The sequence below is a fragment of the Hemibagrus wyckioides genome, linkage group LG04, assembly GCF_019097595.1.
Source record: "Hemibagrus wyckioides isolate EC202008001 linkage group LG04, SWU_Hwy_1.0, whole genome shotgun sequence".
Classification (NCBI taxonomy): domain Eukaryota; kingdom Metazoa; phylum Chordata; class Actinopteri; order Siluriformes; family Bagridae; genus Hemibagrus; species Hemibagrus wyckioides.
In genome coordinates this window covers 3997260-4014886 of record NC_080713.1, presented here as the reverse complement: position 1 = coordinate 4014886, position 17627 = coordinate 3997260, and the positions used below count along the sequence as shown (strand labels likewise).

The window sequence follows — 17627 nt, the reverse complement described above, 5'->3', positions numbered from 1 at the left end:
TCGCGAGATTTCGTCGCGTGTCTTTGGGGCAGCTGATGCGTTCAAGATGGTGGCCAGCATGGTAGAGCATGTTGTAGCTGATGCGGGGGCTTTTTTGAAAAACGCCGCTTTACATGTGAGTTTTTATGAGTATTTTTTAAACGATTTACTATTTATGTTTATATTTTGTCACGTTTCAGAGTTTGTAGTCAATCCGTGACGTTTTGTGACCAGCTTTGGGCTTAGTGTTGTGAGTCACGTGACGTCAAGAAGCGACGTGTGTTTATTAGATTATTATTTAAAGCATTGAGGATTTAAGATTTTTTTTTAATGTTAGACAGTTTAGGAGTAATGTACTTATTTTATTGTCAACTGTCACGTGTATAAGCAAAAATATTATACACAATGTAATATAATATAATATGATATAATGATATTGTATGGGAATAATCACACAGTATTCACAGTTTAGACTAATCGAACCTTCTAGAAAGAAAAATAATCTTCAAAACTTCTCAGACTTATTATTAACTTCCTAGTACCCTTTTCCCCCATTGTAGCACTACCTTAATTGTTTATTCCTTCTAGACCAAGTAATTACTTTTGTGAACCAAGGGTGAAACTTACACTGTATTGCCAAAAGTTTTGGGACGTCTGTCTTTACATGCACATGAATGTAATATGGAGTTGCCCCGCCCTTTGCAGCTATAACAGCTTCAACTCTTCTGGGAAGGCTTTCCACAAGGTTTAGGAGTGTGTTTAGGGGAATTTTTGACCATTCCTCCCTTGAAGCACGTTTGTGAGGTCAGGCACTGATGATGGACGAGAAGCTCTGGCTCGCAGTCTCTGATTTAATTCATCCCAAAGGTGTTCTGTCATGTTGAGGTCAGGACTCTGTGCAGGCCAGTCAAGTTCCTCCACAACAAACTCACTCATCCATGTCTTTATGGACCTTGCTTTGGTCACTGGTGTGCAGTCATGTTGGAACAGGAAGCAGTCATCCCCAAACTGTTCCTACAAAGCATGAAATTGTCCAAAATGTCTTGGTATGAAGCTGAAGCATTAAGAGTTCCTTTCACTGGAACTAAGGGGCCGAGCCCAAGCCCTGAAAAACAACACCTGAACCCAATGATTTGGAGGGGTGTCCCAAAACTTTTGGCATTATGTTTCTTGAAGAATTTACTCTGGTGATAAACTTCTCTTGAGCCATCCATCAGTGTTTGTGTCTGTTAAATAAAAACATATTTTTACTATGTTATTAGTCTAAACTAATGTAAATCATCTTCCTTACAAGTCCTTGTGAATGGGCTGTTACTATAGAAATGATCACATTAATCGTTTTGAATATATGAATATCAGTAAACATCTTCTGACCAATCAGAATGGAGAATTCAGCAGCGATGTGGTAAAATAAGGGTTGTGTTGTAATAAGTGCTGTTTACCTCGCTTTAGGAAATTGGTAAGAACATCTACACATTGAAGGATGTGGTGAATGAAATTCGGGACAAACAAACCAAAAAGAACTTGGCATTCCTTCCCTACAAGCTCAACTTCAAAGAACCTTTCCCAGAACACCTCCGATTCGGTGAGTGAATCATGTCGGTGACTCGTACCCGAGTTCGCTTATCTGATCTGCAGTTGTCTAATTTCTTCTTTTTAATTCACAGTGACCGAGTTTGCCAAGAAGACCGGAGATTATCCCAGCCTTTCAGCTACAGACATTAAGGTCTTGGCTTTGACGTACCAGCTGGAGCTGGAGAACTGTGGAGCTGCTCACTTGAAGAAAGAACCAGCAGTACAGGTATTAAAATTGAAATAAGTTTCGTGTATAAGAGAAAAGAAACCTGCTCTGGATTAACATCATGTTTATCCTTTAATGTGGGCTGTAGGTGGAAGTACGCAGCACACAGAGACACCCGGAAGCTCCGGTGAACATCGCCGGATTCCATCTTCCTTCCAAAGTAAGGAAAATAAAAATATTATACTGTATTAAATATTAAATTTTTTTCAAGTGAGCATTTTGAATCAAGTTTTAAGATGATCATAAATCAATTATGTTTATATAATTGTTATATAGCCACCAGGATTTAACTACAATTTTTTTTTTTAATTTTATTATTTTATTTTATTTCATTTATTTAGAAAAATTGTATACAAATACGTATATATATATTTTTTATTGTTGTAAGCTTAATTTTAAACTTGAAATTAAAAAAAAAAAATTAAAGCCATTAAATAAACAGGTTTCAGATTCAGTTCAACATTTTCAGGTTCACATTAGTACGTTTTAGTAAATTTATTTAAAAAAAAAAAAAAAGAATAAACATGAATTTTCCTGCACTGAATTAAAACTTTTGTCTATCTGATTATTTTCTAATACACTTTAACTAGACTGTATTTATATTTGATTTCATTCAACGGCAAAATTAAAAGAAAGTACACCATGTAAGGCCATGTCTCTTTAAAAATGGGTTCAAGAATTAACAAAAATTCATTTGTTTTTATTTTTTAAAGCAGAAATCCTCAGCCAGCTCAGCGACTGATGATCAGCAGCCCGCAGCATCAAGTGAACATCCAGCTGCCGAGAGCGTGGAGTTTAACAGCTTCCAGTTTTGGAGAGACCCCATACCCAGCATCGACGACGACTTACTGAAACTGCTGGTGTGTTTATGATCTCAAACGTTTCTTATAGACATCTATTTTTCAGCTCGTTTGAAGCAAAAGCATCGATCATTTAGTGACGTTTCCCCTGTAACAGGACGACTCAGAAAGCTCGGTCGCAGACGTTCAGCGTGACATGACGTCACGTGAAGCTCAGACCGCAGAGAGCTCGGAGTTTAACAGCTTCCAGTTTTGGAGAGATCCTTTACCCAGCATTGACGAGGAGTTATTAAAGTTGGTGGTGAGTAAAAGTAGAGTAGACAGATCAGTGCAAACGTTTTCTATGTGCCAAATATTCAACAAATGTGTGGGGGGGGCATCCTATAACATAAACACAAAATATACTGTTAATAAGTTCTTCTAGAAGGTTTAAAAAGATTCATCTCCTGTAAGAGCTTTAGCTTGGTCTGCAAATGTCCAGGAAGTGGGTGTGGCCTAAAGCAGAATTTTATTTTTTAAAAACACTGGGGAGGTAGGAAAAATTGCCATTATGGCGTAAATAAATGCTAAATGCGTCAGGCAGTGTCGTGTTTGTCCCGTGAGCTTCAGATCATGAGATCTCGAGTTCTCACCTCAGAATCGGTTGTGCTGTCTGGGTGGGAGGGGCTTACTCTCTCTCCTCCTGTCAATCACAGCTTCACTGTGGAGCTCACATGTGGAAGAGGGCAGACTGCTCTTTCCTTTGGGTGTCATGGATGTGTAAGCCAACGTGTCTGTCAAACCCCTGATTGGCAGCCGATAGGGCGGAGTTAGTTAGTGGGTGGGGATTGGCACCAAACTGAAGAAAGATATGAGAGAATAAAAATACTGAACTGAATAATAATAAGCAATGAACATTTAAATGTTCATCGCATTAAAAAGGAGATGCTTGATTGTAGAAATAATCTTTGAGACCCAACACACACAAAGGAGTCTCTCAAGGTTTTTAAGGGTGCACAAACTTTTGCATTCAGACCTTTACACATTTTAGACTTCCGGTGTGAACAGGAGTCTAATCAGCCTGATGTCGTGTTGTAGGACGTGACGGAGAAAGTGCAGCGTGTGGATCTGACGAGGAACAAGGAACACGAGGACGATGATGGTGTGGAGGAGAGAGAGGGTGAGGATGAAGATGAGGATGATGACGGCGGAGGCTGGATCACTCCCAGTAACATCAGACAAATCCAGATGGACACTGGAGAATGGAGTCCGTCAGAAAACGTCACAGTGGGCTGTGTGACCACCGACTTTGCGATGCAGGTGTGTGTAAAGTGATGTCCTGCTGTGAGGGAGATGTCACGTGTATATATCACCATGGTTACGCTACGTTTACACGTATGTCCACAAAATGACCCGGAGATTTCCTGTTGTGTAGCTGCTGTGAACAAGTGACTAACACGACTGAATCAGGACAGAAATAATTTTAATGCTTTAAGTCTCTAACAGTGAGTTATTGTGTGGGTTCAACACTGGAATGTTTACTTTCACTTCTTAAACCCACTTCACCATTCCCACCAATGCAGGGAGGAGGGAGGGAAGGAAAGAAAAAGATGTAAGGAAGGAAGGAATGGGGGGAAAGGAAGGAGAGAAGGAAAGGATGGGGAAAGAAGAAAAAAAAGGGAAGGCGAAGGAAAGAATTGGAGGGAAGGAGAAGGGGAAAAAAGGAGGGACAAGCAAAGGGTTGGGGAAGGAGAAGGAAGGAATGAGAAATAAGGAGAAGGAAGGAATGAGAAATAAGGAGAAGGAAGGAATGAGAAACAAGGAGAAGGAAGGAATGAGAAACAAGGAGAAGGAAGGAATGAGAAACAAGGAGAAGGAAGGAATGAGAAACAAGGAGAAGGAAGGAATGAGAAACAAGGAGAAGGAAGGAATGAGAAACAAGGAGAAGGAAGGAATGAGAAACAAGGAGAAGGAAGGAATGAGAAACAAGGAGAAGGAAGGAATGAGAAACAAGGAGAAGGAAGGAATGAGAAACAAGGAGAAGGAAGGAATGAGAAACAAGGAGAAGGAAGGAATGAGAAACAAGGAGAAGGAAGGAATGAGAAACAAGGAGAAGGAAGGAATGAGAAACAAGGAGAAGGAAGGAATGAGGGGAAGGAAGGAGAAGGAAAGAATTGGAAGGAATGAGAGAAGGAGAAGGAAGGAATGAGAAATAAGGAGAAGGAAAAAGAAAGGAATGAGAAATATCGGAGAAGGAAAAAGAAAGGAATGAGAAGGAAGAAGAAAGGAATGAGAAGGAGGGTCAAGGAAAGGGTTGGGGAAGGATGGAAGGAAGGAGATGGTAAGAAGGAGAAGGAAGGAATAAAAAAAGGAGGGGGGAAGAAGGAAGAAATGAGGGAGAAGAAAGGAATGAGGGAAAGGAAGGAGAAGGAAAGAATTGGAAGTGAAGCGAAGGAAAGAAGGAGAGGGAGGAAGGGAAAGAAGGAAGGAATGAGAAAGGAGAAGGTTTGAGAAAGAAGGAGAAACAAAGAAGGGGTGGGGAAGAAGGAGAAGGAGAGGAAGGAAGGAAGGAAGGAAGGATGGATTAGTTTATAACTATAAATTAGACTGTTTCACGAGCGCACCACTTCTGACAGATCCGTCCGTTCTGAATTCTGACCTCTTGGTTGGTTTTTTGGAAAGGAGATGATCAGGCTGTTAATGAAGTGTGTGGTGTTTTTGTTTTTTGCAGAACGTGTTGATTCAGATCGGCCTGAAGGTGCTGTCGGTGAACGGCATGCTCATCAAACACACGAGAAACTACATCCTCCGCTGCCACGCATGCTTCAAGTGAGTGAAGTCCAGAAGATCAGAATTCTATGTACAGTGTAACCTCCATGTGGACAGAGCAGAAGCTGTGGAGACTTCTTCACTCGGTTCAGTAGAAGTTTGTGGATTGTAATGATGATGCAAATGACGATAGGAGAGAACTTTGATTATCTCTACTCTTCATCCAGCAGCCTTATAGTTTTCTACCTGTGTGTTTTATCCACTTTCTTCAAATCACCCTATGTGGTTTTGTCTCCTATCAGGACTACAACAAATATGAACAAAGCTTTCTGTCCACATTGTGGCAACAACACGCTGAAGAAGGTGGCCGTGACGCTCAGGGAGGACGGCAGCATGCAGATGCACTTCTCCAGCAACCCCAAAGTGCTCAATTCTAAAGGAAAGAGGGTGCGTGTGCAGATTTATTTCAGCTCTGTGGATAAGTGTGAAAGCTAGTGTCTTAGCTGATTAGAAGAACATTAGAAGGTTCCACAAGGTTGCTCTTGCTATTCAGCTCATTGTTTGTCATAGTTACAATCACAATTATTAACACATCATCAGGACACTCCCACTAAAACTCCTCCCTCTTTTCCCTGCAGTACTCTGTTCCTTTGCCACAAGGTGGCAAACACTCCAGCAACCCTCACCTGGTGGAGGATCAGCGTTTCCCTCAGCAGCGACTCTCTCGAAAGGCACGTGTGAAGACGGACGTGTTCGACCCGGACTACATCGCCGGCAGCTCTCCGTTCTCGGAGCACGACATTTACAGCCGAGCGGCGGGTTTACACCTGCGGGACGCCCAGTGCGGAGGAGGGAGGCGGCGCAGTAACCCGAACGCCTCTCGCAAGAAATTCGTCAAGAAAAAGTGAATCGGCGGCGAGGGGTTCGTTATATAACACAGCAGAAATTGAGAACTGTAATTTGTTACGTATGAATATGATCATACTACAGGAGCTCAGATTCTATTAGGGCTGCATGGTTACTGAGATCAGCCACGCTCATTTTGTTTGTAAAAATACCCCGATATTTATTCATCTAATACAGCAGAATGCATGTCACATGGTATGGTATCGGACTGCAAGCTGTGTTGTGTGCGAATATGAAGAGGAAGAACATGAGCGTCTTCCTACAATACAAGCAACCTGACCTAACATCATATTGTTTTAACAGCGTCTTTATTAAAGCACATAAACATGAGCATGCCAAGGCAAGAGAAACCGTGTCATGTGAGATCAGTTCAGTTCTGCGAGACACACCAGCATCTGAATGTCGCATGTTGTGCTCATTTTTAACCCCGGCGTTCATTTATTCTGCTCTGCATGCTCCTTGCCAGCAGCAGCAACCCATCAAAAGTGCTCCATTAACGTGTTTGTTGCTAAATAAACAGTAAATAGATGCAGCCCTGAAGTCTGTTTTTCATCCCTTTGTATGTCGGGTTATAAAAAAAAATGGCATTTCCCGGCCAGAAGTGATAATGATGTGTATTTATCTCATACCTTTGTGAAATCATGACAATTAAAGGCTCAAGAAACCGTCTGAGGCACTCGTGTAATTTAAGGAAGGAGAAGGGGGGAGAAGGAAGGATAAAGAAGGAGAAGGAAGAAATGAGAAAGGGGGGGGAAGGAAGGAGAAGGGGGGAGGGAAAGAAGGAAGGAAAGAAAAGGAAGGAATGGGAGACTGAGAAGGGGGGAAGGAAGGAATGAGAGACTGTAAGGTAGGAAGGAGAAGGGGGCTGAAGTGAAAGAAGGAAGGAAGGAGAAGGAAAGAATTAAATGTAAAGAGAAGGGTGAGAAGGAAGAAAGGAAAGAAAAAGAAGGAGAAGGAAGGAATGATGGATGTATCCTTGAAGTCGTTTTCCTTCCTTTTGTATGTCAGATTATAAAAAATAGCATTTCCCAGACCTTTGTGAAATCATGACAACTAAATTCTCAAGAAATGGACAGACACACTCTGGTGTTTTAAATATACGTTATTTATCACGTCTTGGTGCAAGATTTAATCCCTGCTTTTCATAAAGCTTCCAAAGGTGCCAGAAAATACACACACACACACTGCAACATTAAACAATTTACACATTATTAAATATATAAGACATAAGACTTTCCCCAGGCAGGTTACTGACCAACTAGAATTCACAGAAAAGTAAAAAAAAACGTAGTTTAGTGCTGTAGTGACTGGTCATCTGCGCTGGTCAGGGTCACGTCTCCTGCATCGTTCTGCTCCATGTCCACATTGTTTGTTCTGGGTTCTGCTGAATCATGGGAAGGTTCTGCTTCCTGAGGGTGCTGGATGTTGAGGTCCGGTTCCGCTCCAGGTTCTGGTGCCTCTTCAGGAGGTTTCTCTGAAAACGAAGGTTCGGTTGGAGCCAGAGGTTCTGGTTCAGTAGTGCTCAAGCTGCTCAGCTCGACGGACAGGTCCAGCGCCGGGGACACGGGTTCTCTCTTAGGCAGGACGAAGTCTAGAGGTTCCAGCACGGCGCTCACGTTCACGCAGCCGACGTTGCCGTGTTTGTGTATTTGGCTTGCGGGGACGCCTGTGAACAAACACCAGGATGGGTTAAGAGTTTCCGTGACAGGAAAAACGTGATGAGTCGGAATTCTACTTTGAGTCTCTAAATGGTGACACTTCCAAAAAAAAATGGAACAGATTTCCTGTTTCCATGGGAACACTAACAGGACAGGAACCTGTCTCTGATGTTCTGCATTTTTAACCGGAACTACAGACGGAAAATAAATGATGGTGTGTCATTCTTTAAGAGGAATAAAACCCCTCAGGATGTGCTGTTATTGGAAAATAATCAGCGTTAAGGCAGTAAGAGTAGCCGCTTCACTCAGGGCCGCTTCACACCACACTGCTGTTGATTATTTTCCTCTAACAGCACACCTCCAAGTGTGTGCTACTAATTCCAACCTTTACATTCGTATCTGATTTTACTCAATTCTGGTGAATCAGTTCTATTCAGGGACAATCTAATCTAAACTCTGACCCCCTGCTTACCAAGGATCTGTGCGAGCTGCGCCGGTGGGAAGAGAACCTGGAGACACCGGTTGATGAAGGGCACCATGTCCTCGGCAAAGGCGCAGCAGAACTGAATGAATAACTCGCGCTCGCGGCTGCTGAAGGCCGACTCCTCCGCTCGGTGGAACACCAGGATCAGTTTGGTCACCTGTGTGAGACGGAATAAGATTTATTCAACTTTAACGCGACATAAAACATATAGGCAGTTAATCAAATAAGACTCAATTAAAGGTGCAGTCAGTGATTCTTTGTAATCGAATAATATACCTAAAGATCATCTAAATGTTCCAGCTCTTGGATTTTTAAACGCACTTCCTAAAATATTAAGGAATATTATTTTGAGTTAACAGACGCTTTTAATGTTGATATCGTTCATCATATAGATAAATAAATAAATAAATGAATGAAGACAGTGCAAGATGGAATTATTACCAGTTACAACCTGGAATTTTAATCCTGTTTGAATATTTTTCTGGAAACGCCCAAACTCTCAGGGAGATGATGGAGCTCATTATTATTATTATTATTATTATTATTATTATAATTCATGCTGTATTTTGTAGTTATTCTAGTGTTTCTAAGAGCATCACTGTATATAGTATAATATATTGTGAAAGCATCATGCCACTGTGTCTAAATAACTTTTCTAGCTTTCATGTACTTTATCTTTGCCAGAATTTGTGAGTGTTTTATGAAGCTTAAGAGTGTTTTGAGCTTTAATACACCTAGCATCAACCACCTCATGCTAAATTCACTGACTGCACCTTCAAGCACGCACAGCTATAGTTTAAGTCTATAAGAGAAAAGACTGTTAAACTGTTAAAGTAAACCACACATGTTAATATAAAACCAGATCTCTATGTGGCACCTTCACAAGGGCATCCTCGACACATCTGGCAACATCTTCAGCTAATCCGATGGGGCAACAGAGCCGCAGGTCATTGAAGGCCGTTAAGATGTTGTTCAGGAAGCAGGCTAACGGAGGAAAGTCCAACAAACGCATGGGGGGCTGGAGAGTTCCGGGCTGGACACCGGCGGGCATGGCCGGGATGGTGTTCCCGAGCATCGACGGCAGGGAAATGAGCGTGTACAGATTCATATCCTCCTTGAATTTGTCCACGGCTTCTTTAACGGCTTTGCCGAACGTCTCCATGGCGACGCGCTGGAACATGGGTGCGAGCTGCCCACGGAAATCTGCGCCCACGCGGCTGAAAGACAAGCCGAAATACATGCACTGGCCGAGCAGGGAGTCCAAACGGCTTCCCACACCGCGCTCCAGATCCCGTTCCAGCGTCTGCAGGAAGTGCGAGATCTGTTGCACCACCCAGCCATGGAAAATGGTGCCCTCGTTGACGGCCTGCTCAGCAACGGGCAGCAGCGGGTCCTCGTCCGAGAAGATGGCGCGGTACTGAGTGATGATGTCGAAGAGGTGGACTCGGCAAGCCTCGACGGTTTTGGTGATGTGAACGTAGGGGTCTTCGTCAGGAATGGCGGCCAGCATGGAACGCAGCCAGCTGCCGCGCGCTTGCAGGAACTTCACACGCAGCTCCGCCTCGGTGAAGATGTCCATCCTGCGCAGGTAGCCAATCACGCGCAGACACACAGGGAGCTGAGAGTTACTGCGCAGCTGCTGGAGGAGCTGGTTCAGCATGAGCTGGGCCGACTGACGCACCTCATTTACGATGCCCTGGTGAAAAAACATAAGCAGTACAATAACAAACCAGATCTTTATTTACTTACTGTCCTTATAAGTAATGCACAAGCTGAAGATGTTTCATGCTCTAAATATATCCAAATGTAATCCCTTTCCACCGTACCTGGATCACAGGAAGTGACGAGTGCTTTTTCTCAAGTCGCTTGACATAGACGGCGAGCTCCAGCGCCTCCTCGTAGTAGCCGTTCCGAACGCAGGTGTCCATCAGCTGCGGGATTTCGAGAATCTCCAGGATCTCCGTGTGGCGATTTAGAGTCAGGCTGTTCATCCGCCGACTCGCCCCGATTTCTTCTGCTTCTTTCACAAAGCCTCTATTTTGGGAGAAAAACACACAGTGATAGAGCTTAATGAAATGTGACGTGATGAAGTACGATTTTAGAAACACAAACGAACTCTATATTTAATTAGAAGTCTGAGGAGCTGAGGGGCATCATGGAGGCACAACTGCTGCCCAAATGAATGAATCCGTGGTTCAATCCTAAAGACGACGAATAGCCATCAATAACAGGGTTTCTTCCAAATAAATACCAAAAGAACCTGAGCCTGATCATGACTTGTTCGTTGTTATGCAAGAAAATGAGGTTAATGTAATTATTACCAGCTACAACCTGGGATTTTAATCCTGTCTGAATAGGTTTCTGGAAAAGCCCAAACTCAGGGAGATGATGAAAGTTATTATTATGTTATAATTTTCTAGTTATCCTGGTTATTCTAAGAGCATTACTGTATATAGTATAATCTTGTCAAAGCATCATGCCACTCTGTGTGTGTGTGTGTGTGTTCATGGGTGTTTGAAGTGTGGCACCACTATACCGCAAACTTACACATATCGTGCATCCTGGAATCGTGTTTACAAATCGCGATGTGATTATTTTAACCATATCGACCACCACTACAACACCTTTCAGCTTCAGGTAAACAAACAACCACCACTTCCGCAAACTTTAACTCGGACCAACCTGCATTTCTCTCCGAAGCTCGGCAGTTTATCGAGGAGTTTGGATAAGCTGCCCTCCACACGGCCGAAGTCTCGGTAGATCTCCTTGGTGCAGTCGGCGGTGCGGATGAACGTCTTGTAGTTGGAGAAGGCGAGCTCGCGCGTCTGCTGCAGGATTTGCGCTCGCTCCTCGGACAGGCGCTCCGGCTCACGGTTCAACTTCTCGACCCCGTAAGAACTCAGCTCCAGCAGATACGTCGCGAAGTCCGGGTTTTCTCTCCAGTTCTCCGGAAAGCTGTCTTTAAACACAGACACCAAAATACTCTCGTCTTCCACGTCTACAGCCGCCATCTTGACTTCGCGTTACTTCAAAACGTCACCAGGGTTGCCAGATTGGACTGAAGATTGCCACCCCAAACTTCAGCTTAAAAGCCGCCAATTTAAAAAAATACCATCCCGACATGCATAATGTGATAACTAATACAATAACAAACAGTTAATAACTTGGCTTAACGAGTACAACGATTACAACAACCCGCTAATCAAGATTGAAGTCTGATTGGACAGGACACTCCTAAACCTTATTGGCTAGACCGAACCATATTATTAAAACGTCAACATTACATGTTACACTTTATTATTAAGTTCGTTTGAGTGGAAAATTAATAAAATATCATGTTCATAGCCAAAAATAAAAACCCGCCAGTTGCATGAAAAAACTCGCCCCAATGCATTTTTCCCAGTTAGACGTGACCAATAGGAGCCCAATTGGGTGGAAACCCACCCACTCTGGCAACACTGAACGTCACCAATATTCAATATCGAACCAATTTTTTCAATTCCTTTTTTTTTTATAATTTTCTCTTTTTTTTGGTTTTATTTATTTTTAATAACGTAAAAACATTAAAACATGACATTAATTTAAAAAAAATCATTAACAGGTTTATGGGTTTCTTATTATGGCTAGACTTCATGCAAAACCACACTGTGTATTATTATATCTGTAAATGAAATGTAGCGAAAATAACTATATTCATTAATTATTATATAAATAACCATATTAAATATTTATTGATTAAAAAATGCTTATTTCTTTTAGCATTGCAAAGAAATTTCCGAAATTTATTTACATTCATTTGCGTATGAAAAAATAAAATAAAATAAAATTGCACTTTAAAACTAAAAACAAAACAAGCCCAGGGGAACAAACGTAAACAAACAAACAAAACAAACAAATATATTGCTGTTACAACAGACAGCAGACAATATGGATCACACAGCAATACAAAATAAAAGCACATAACAACTTATCGAAAAATCTTTAAAAAAACACACAAAAAATGTCAATTATTAAATTAAATGAAATTAAATTAACTAAAGCTTCAATTAAATACTACAAATGAAAAAAAAACTCTGTTCGTATATTTACATTCATCTGCAACGTCTTGAGCGCGTTTTAGTTACGTCATTGGCCTGCGACATCCAGTAGATTCTCTTGCTATTTCTCCACGTGTGTGTCTTTCCCCACGTTATTTTAAACTTCTAATTGAATTCATTCATTGCAACATAAATAATGCGGCCATTAACAGACGAAGAGACGAAAACAATGTTTGAAAAGCTCTCCAAGTAGTGAGTATATGAAACTTTTCCAGTTGATACCGAACGCTTATACACTATCGAGCTGGCTAACGGAGCTAACTGCAGAATATACAGAGATATTAATGGGGTTAAAATGACCAATACATGACCTTTACATATAATCACAAAGTCTAATCAGAGTTTATTCCAAGATAGGAGAGCAAACATTAAAGAGAGAATTTATTTTGAAGACGTTTTGGAGCAGAATAGTGTTAGAGAGAGAGAGAGAGCAGAAAAGTAGTTCCTTTGTGATTATATTTTATTATACAGGGCTAAGCATCTGTCACTGTTATAAATATTCAGAGGATGACCAGGATGATGAAAAGCAAACTGATTTCAAATCAGAGCCATCCTTTAGGACTGAGTAAAACAGCTAAGACATTTTTAAGAATAGAGCAACTTACTCTACGTATTATGGCATTAAATCTGAAGGAATATGTGTGTGTGTGTATGTATATATATGTGTGTATGTTTTTATGATGTATTAATTGTCGAACGTTGCGTTTTCAGCATCGGAGAGAACATTAAGCTTCTTGTGGACAGACCTGATGGGACGTACTGCTTCAGACTGCACCATGATCGTGTTTACTACATCAGGTAAACATGCAGCAGCATGGTTTATTTCAGTACCTGACTCAAGCTGTGTTCGATAACTCCATAATATTTATTGTCTTATTGTTTCTACTCTTATCAATCAAGTGAAAAGATACTGAAGTTAGCCACGAATATCTCTCGGGACAAGCTGGTGTCTGTTGGCACGTGTTTTGGAAAGTTCACCAAGACTCAGAAGTTTCGGCTGCACATCACAGCTCTGGATTTTCTTGCACCGTACGCAAAGGTATTAAAGAGCTCTGTTTGGTGTATAGCGGCATTGCACAGTTTGTCGTTTTAAACATACTCTAGTAATTCAGCAGAGTTGTAGTAAGGGGCAGTGATAGATCAAGTGGTTAAGGCTGTGGGTTGTTGATCGGGGTTCAAGCCCCAGCATCACCAAGCTCCACTGTTGGGCAATTGAGCAAGGCCCTTAACTCCTCTCTGCTCCTCATAGCTGCCCCTGCGCTCCGACCCCAACTTCCTCAGCCGGGATTTGCGAAGAAAAGACTGTGCTGTAATGTATGTGTGTGGCGATAATAAAGGCTTCATGCATTCAGTTCTTTCACCAAGAATGATCAAAGATACTGATTCTTTTTAGCTAATGATTACAATCTGGATTAAGTACTGAAGTGTCATCCTTCTTATCTGTTTATATTAATGTTTAAGGTAATAGAATGTAATCAGGAGTGTCCGGTTTTATCCGGAAAGGGCCGGGGTTGGTGCAAGTTCAGCACCATCAGTGCCTCCCTAATGCTGAGTATTACATCATGTTTCTGAGCCGTGCGTTGAGTCTTGTGTCTCCTGTACAGTATAAGGTGTGGGTGAAGCCTGGAGCTGAGCAGTCTTTCCTATACGGCAACCACATCATGAAGTCCGGCCTGGGCAGGATTACAGAAAACACATCCCAGTACCAGGGAGTGGTGGTTTACTCCATGGCAGATGTCCCACTGGTGAGAACCGTGATCCTGTACATCTAAATATTACAGTTCAGCTCATGAAAGTTTTATTTCGCTTTGCCCTGAATAAATGGTCTGACATAACAGATACTGTACAGTCCACAAGACAAAATAATAACCGAATTCACACAAAAGAACCAGTTTAGATGTTTACACACGCTCCAGTGTCTTGATACGTGGATGATGAACCACAGATTTTTAGATTTTGTAAGAGTTCCTCCCTCCACAAGTTCCTGGTTTGTCTTGAGCACTTGCACACCGATCTTCTACACATTTGAGCCTTTTTCAGTGGCGCCTCTGCGATCCATCCTTTTCACACCGAGGGACTCGTACACAACTATTACAAAAGACACAGGCTGACCGATGCTCAAGGAGAAGACACCATGCATTAACGGTCGGGGGGGGTATCTTGTCTTCTGGGAAACATGTAAATATTTTACGTAGCTTTTGAAAGGGTCAATAATAACAAAATAATAATTGACACCACTGCTTAAAAGTTTACACACCCCCTCAGTTGTCCTCGGTGTGAAAGGTTGGACTTCATCATCATGCAACGACTGATATATTTAGGAGCTGGAGAATAGTGTGATGTTTAAGCGCTCGGGACAAACCAGGGACTCGTGATCAGCTCTCACAAAACATAGAAACAGTGGTTGATCATCCAGGTATCAGGATTATCAGGATGAACAGGATTAAGATTCGAGCGTGTGTAAACATCTGAACTGGTTTATTTGTGTAATTTCAGTTATTGCGTCTTGTGGACCTCTTTTTCGGGCGTAGGATGAAATAAATATAGATGCAATGTTTAATTTTTTTATTATTATTAACATTTTGTATATTCTGTGGAGGTGTATGTGTATTTATGAGCTGAATTTTATGAGATAGACATTTGGATGTGTGTAGTGAAGGTTGTGTTGCTCCACAGGGTTTTGGAGTTGCAGCGAAAACCACTCAGGAATGCCGTAAAGTGGATCCCATGGCCATCGTGGTGTTTCACCAGGCTGATGTAGGAGAGTACATCAGAAACGAGGACACACTCACTTAACACCCATCTCAGAGTGGACTCTGTGGACTGGAGCTTTTTTTTTTTTTTAACTGGGCAAAGACCAGAATGTGACATGTCCGTCATGACTGTATCAATATTTTGTTTTTTGTTTAAGTGGACGTTGTGTTTTTCTAGTCATTTGGCAGTGGTGAGCTTGGGGACAGGTCATCGCTGGAGGGGGGAAAAAATAATGCAATGTTAAGAGACACAAAATAATCTGATCAGACATAACATTAAAACCACCTGCCTAATATTGTGTATGTGTCACTGAATCTGATTCCAATCTGACTCTGAAGGTGTGTTGTGGTTTCTAGCACCAAGAAGATCCTGATTCACGAGGATGGGTCTCTATAGAAAGCTTGATCCAATCGAGATCTGGGAAATTCCGAGGCTGACTCAGAGCTGAAAGCGTCTCGAGTTCATTATCATCTTCAAATCATTCCTGAACAGTTTTTGTAGGATGATGTTATTTACAGACAGATGTCTAGCTGTTACACTTTGGCCCTCAGATCTTTGCACTTCCTGCTTCCAACACATCAACTTTGAGAACTGTTTTTGAGAGTGTTCACTTTGATGAGAAAATTGACCTCACCCCATTGACAGTGCAACAAGGGAATAGAAGTTACTCACGTCACCGGTCAGTGGTTTTAATGTTATGGCTGGTCTGTGTTCAGGCTCAGGATTCAGGATCAAATGAGGGTTTTTCTGTTTAACCTCTTTAAATGTTTTGGACATTTCCTAAGAGAGATCTACACCGGTCAGGCATAACATTATGAGCAGTGAGAGGTGAAGTGAATAAGACTGATGATCTCCTCATCATGGTACCTGTTAGTGGGTGGGATATATTAGGCAGCAAGTGAACATTTTGTCCACAAAGTTTGTGTGTTAGAAGCAGGGAAAATGGGTAAGGGAACACATGGCACCAGGATGCACTATGGGAAGAAGGCGAGCTGGCAGAGGCAGTGTCAATATTGGGCAATGTTCTGTTGGGAAACCTTGGGTTCTGCCGTCCATGTGGATGTTACTTTGACACGTCCCACCTACCTAAGCATTGTTGCACATTATGTACCCTGTTTCATGGAAATGGTATTCCCTGATGGCTGTGGCCTCTTTCAGCAGGATAATGCACTGAGCCACAAAGCAAAAATGCTTCAGGAATGGTTTGATGAGAACAACCACCAGTTTGAGGTGCTGACTCTGCCTCCAAATTCCCCAGATCTCAATCCAGTCCAGCATCTGTGGGATGTGCTGGACAAACAAGTCCGTTCCATGGAGGCCTCACCTCACAACTTACAGGATTTAAAGGATCTGCTGCTAACATCTTGGTGCCAGATACCAAAGCACACCTTCAGGGATCTAGTGGATCCCATGCCTCGACAGGTCAGGGCCGTTTTGGTAGCTAAAGGGGGACCAACACAATATTAGGCAGGTGGTCATAATGTTATGCCTGAGATTTTATATATATATATGAATGAGATTGATAGATAGAAGAAATGTCACAATTTAAAGGATTTTCCACAAACCACAACCGATCTTTATTTCCTGTTTAACAGCTTTTTAAGCCAGAACACATTTGATGTTTTAATGTAAAATGATTGTAAAAATAAGTTGGTGTTTGGGTGACTATGTTTCAGTGTTACACACTCATGTTCTGTATCTTTGATGGTTATTTTTATAATTGATCACATTTATAGGTCATGTGACCTGGACATTTTCTGTGATTGGATGAATCTCAAAAATCAGTTGCAACTTAAACATACACTATTTCCAAAAGTTTTGGGACACCCCTCCAAATCATTGAGTTCAGGGGTTGGGCTCGGCCCCTTAGTTCCAGTGAGAGGAACTCTTAATGCTTCAGCTTCATACCAAGACATTTTGGACAATTTCATGCTCTTTGTGGGAACAGTTTGGGGATGACCCCTTCCTGTTCCAACATGACTGTACACCAGTGACCAAAGCAAGGTCCATAAAGACATGGATGAGTGAGTTTGATGTGGAGGAACTTGACTGGCCTGCACAGAGTCCTGACCTCAACATGATAGAACACCTTTGGGATGAATTAGAGCGGAGACTGAGAGCCAGACCTTCTTGTCCAACATCCGTGCTTGACCTCACCATTGACTGTGCTTCTAGAGGAACGGTCAAAAATTCCCATAAACACACTCCTAAACCTTGTGGAAATTCTTCCCAGAAGAGTTGAAGCTGTTATAGCTGTAAAGGGCGGGACAACTCCATATTACATTCATGTGAAGGCAGACGTTCCAAAACTTTTGGCAACATAAAGTGTGTTACATTGCTTAGAAAGCATGAGTAAAATAAAATCAGTGTACCTGAAGACACTGGACTGTAATCTCCAGA

General features: G+C 41.9%; 3 protein-coding genes across 4 annotated transcripts; 2 read left to right on the top strand and 1 right to left on the bottom strand.

Annotated features, from left to right (window-relative positions):
• Positions 1-2: 2 nt before the first annotated feature.
• On the top strand, positions 3-6903 carry nob1 (NIN1 (RPN12) binding protein 1 homolog). 2 transcript variants are annotated; one of them, XM_058388104.1, is made up of 10 exons: positions 3-115; positions 1432-1564; positions 1647-1780; positions 1869-1940; positions 2497-2640; positions 2738-2881; positions 3658-3879; positions 5291-5388; positions 5631-5775; positions 5967-6903. In XM_058388104.1, exons 1-10 carry the CDS (start codon positions 47-49, stop codon positions 6234-6236), a joined length of 1431 nt encoding a protein of 476 aa, XP_058244087.1. In that variant the 5' UTR covers positions 3-46; the 3' UTR covers positions 6237-6903. The 2 variants fall into 2 exon arrangements, with proteins under 2 accessions (XP_058244087.1, XP_058244085.1); XM_058388102.1 differs by having other exon boundaries at positions 2494-2640.
• A 418-nt stretch (positions 6904-7321) lies between these two features.
• On the bottom strand, positions 7322-11421 carry cog8 (component of oligomeric golgi complex 8). Its single transcript, XM_058388101.1, has 5 exons — positions 11059-11421; positions 10203-10410; positions 9254-10072; positions 8365-8533; positions 7322-7900 (listed from the first exon to the last, which is right to left on the bottom strand). Exons 1-5 carry the CDS (start codon positions 11385-11387, stop codon positions 7527-7529), a joined length of 1899 nt encoding a protein of 632 aa, XP_058244084.1. The 5' UTR covers positions 11388-11421; the 3' UTR covers positions 7322-7526.
• A 1076-nt stretch (positions 11422-12497) lies between these two features.
• On the top strand, positions 12498-17613 carry nip7 (NIP7 nucleolar pre-rRNA processing protein). Its single transcript, XM_058387692.1, has 5 exons — positions 12498-12665; positions 13185-13271; positions 13374-13512; positions 14078-14218; positions 15150-17613. The coding sequence occupies exons 1-5, from the start codon at positions 12610-12612 to the stop codon at positions 15267-15269; spliced, it is 543 nt and encodes a 180-aa protein (XP_058243675.1). The 5' UTR covers positions 12498-12609; the 3' UTR covers positions 15270-17613.
• The last annotated feature ends 14 nt before the right edge of the window (positions 17614-17627 follow it).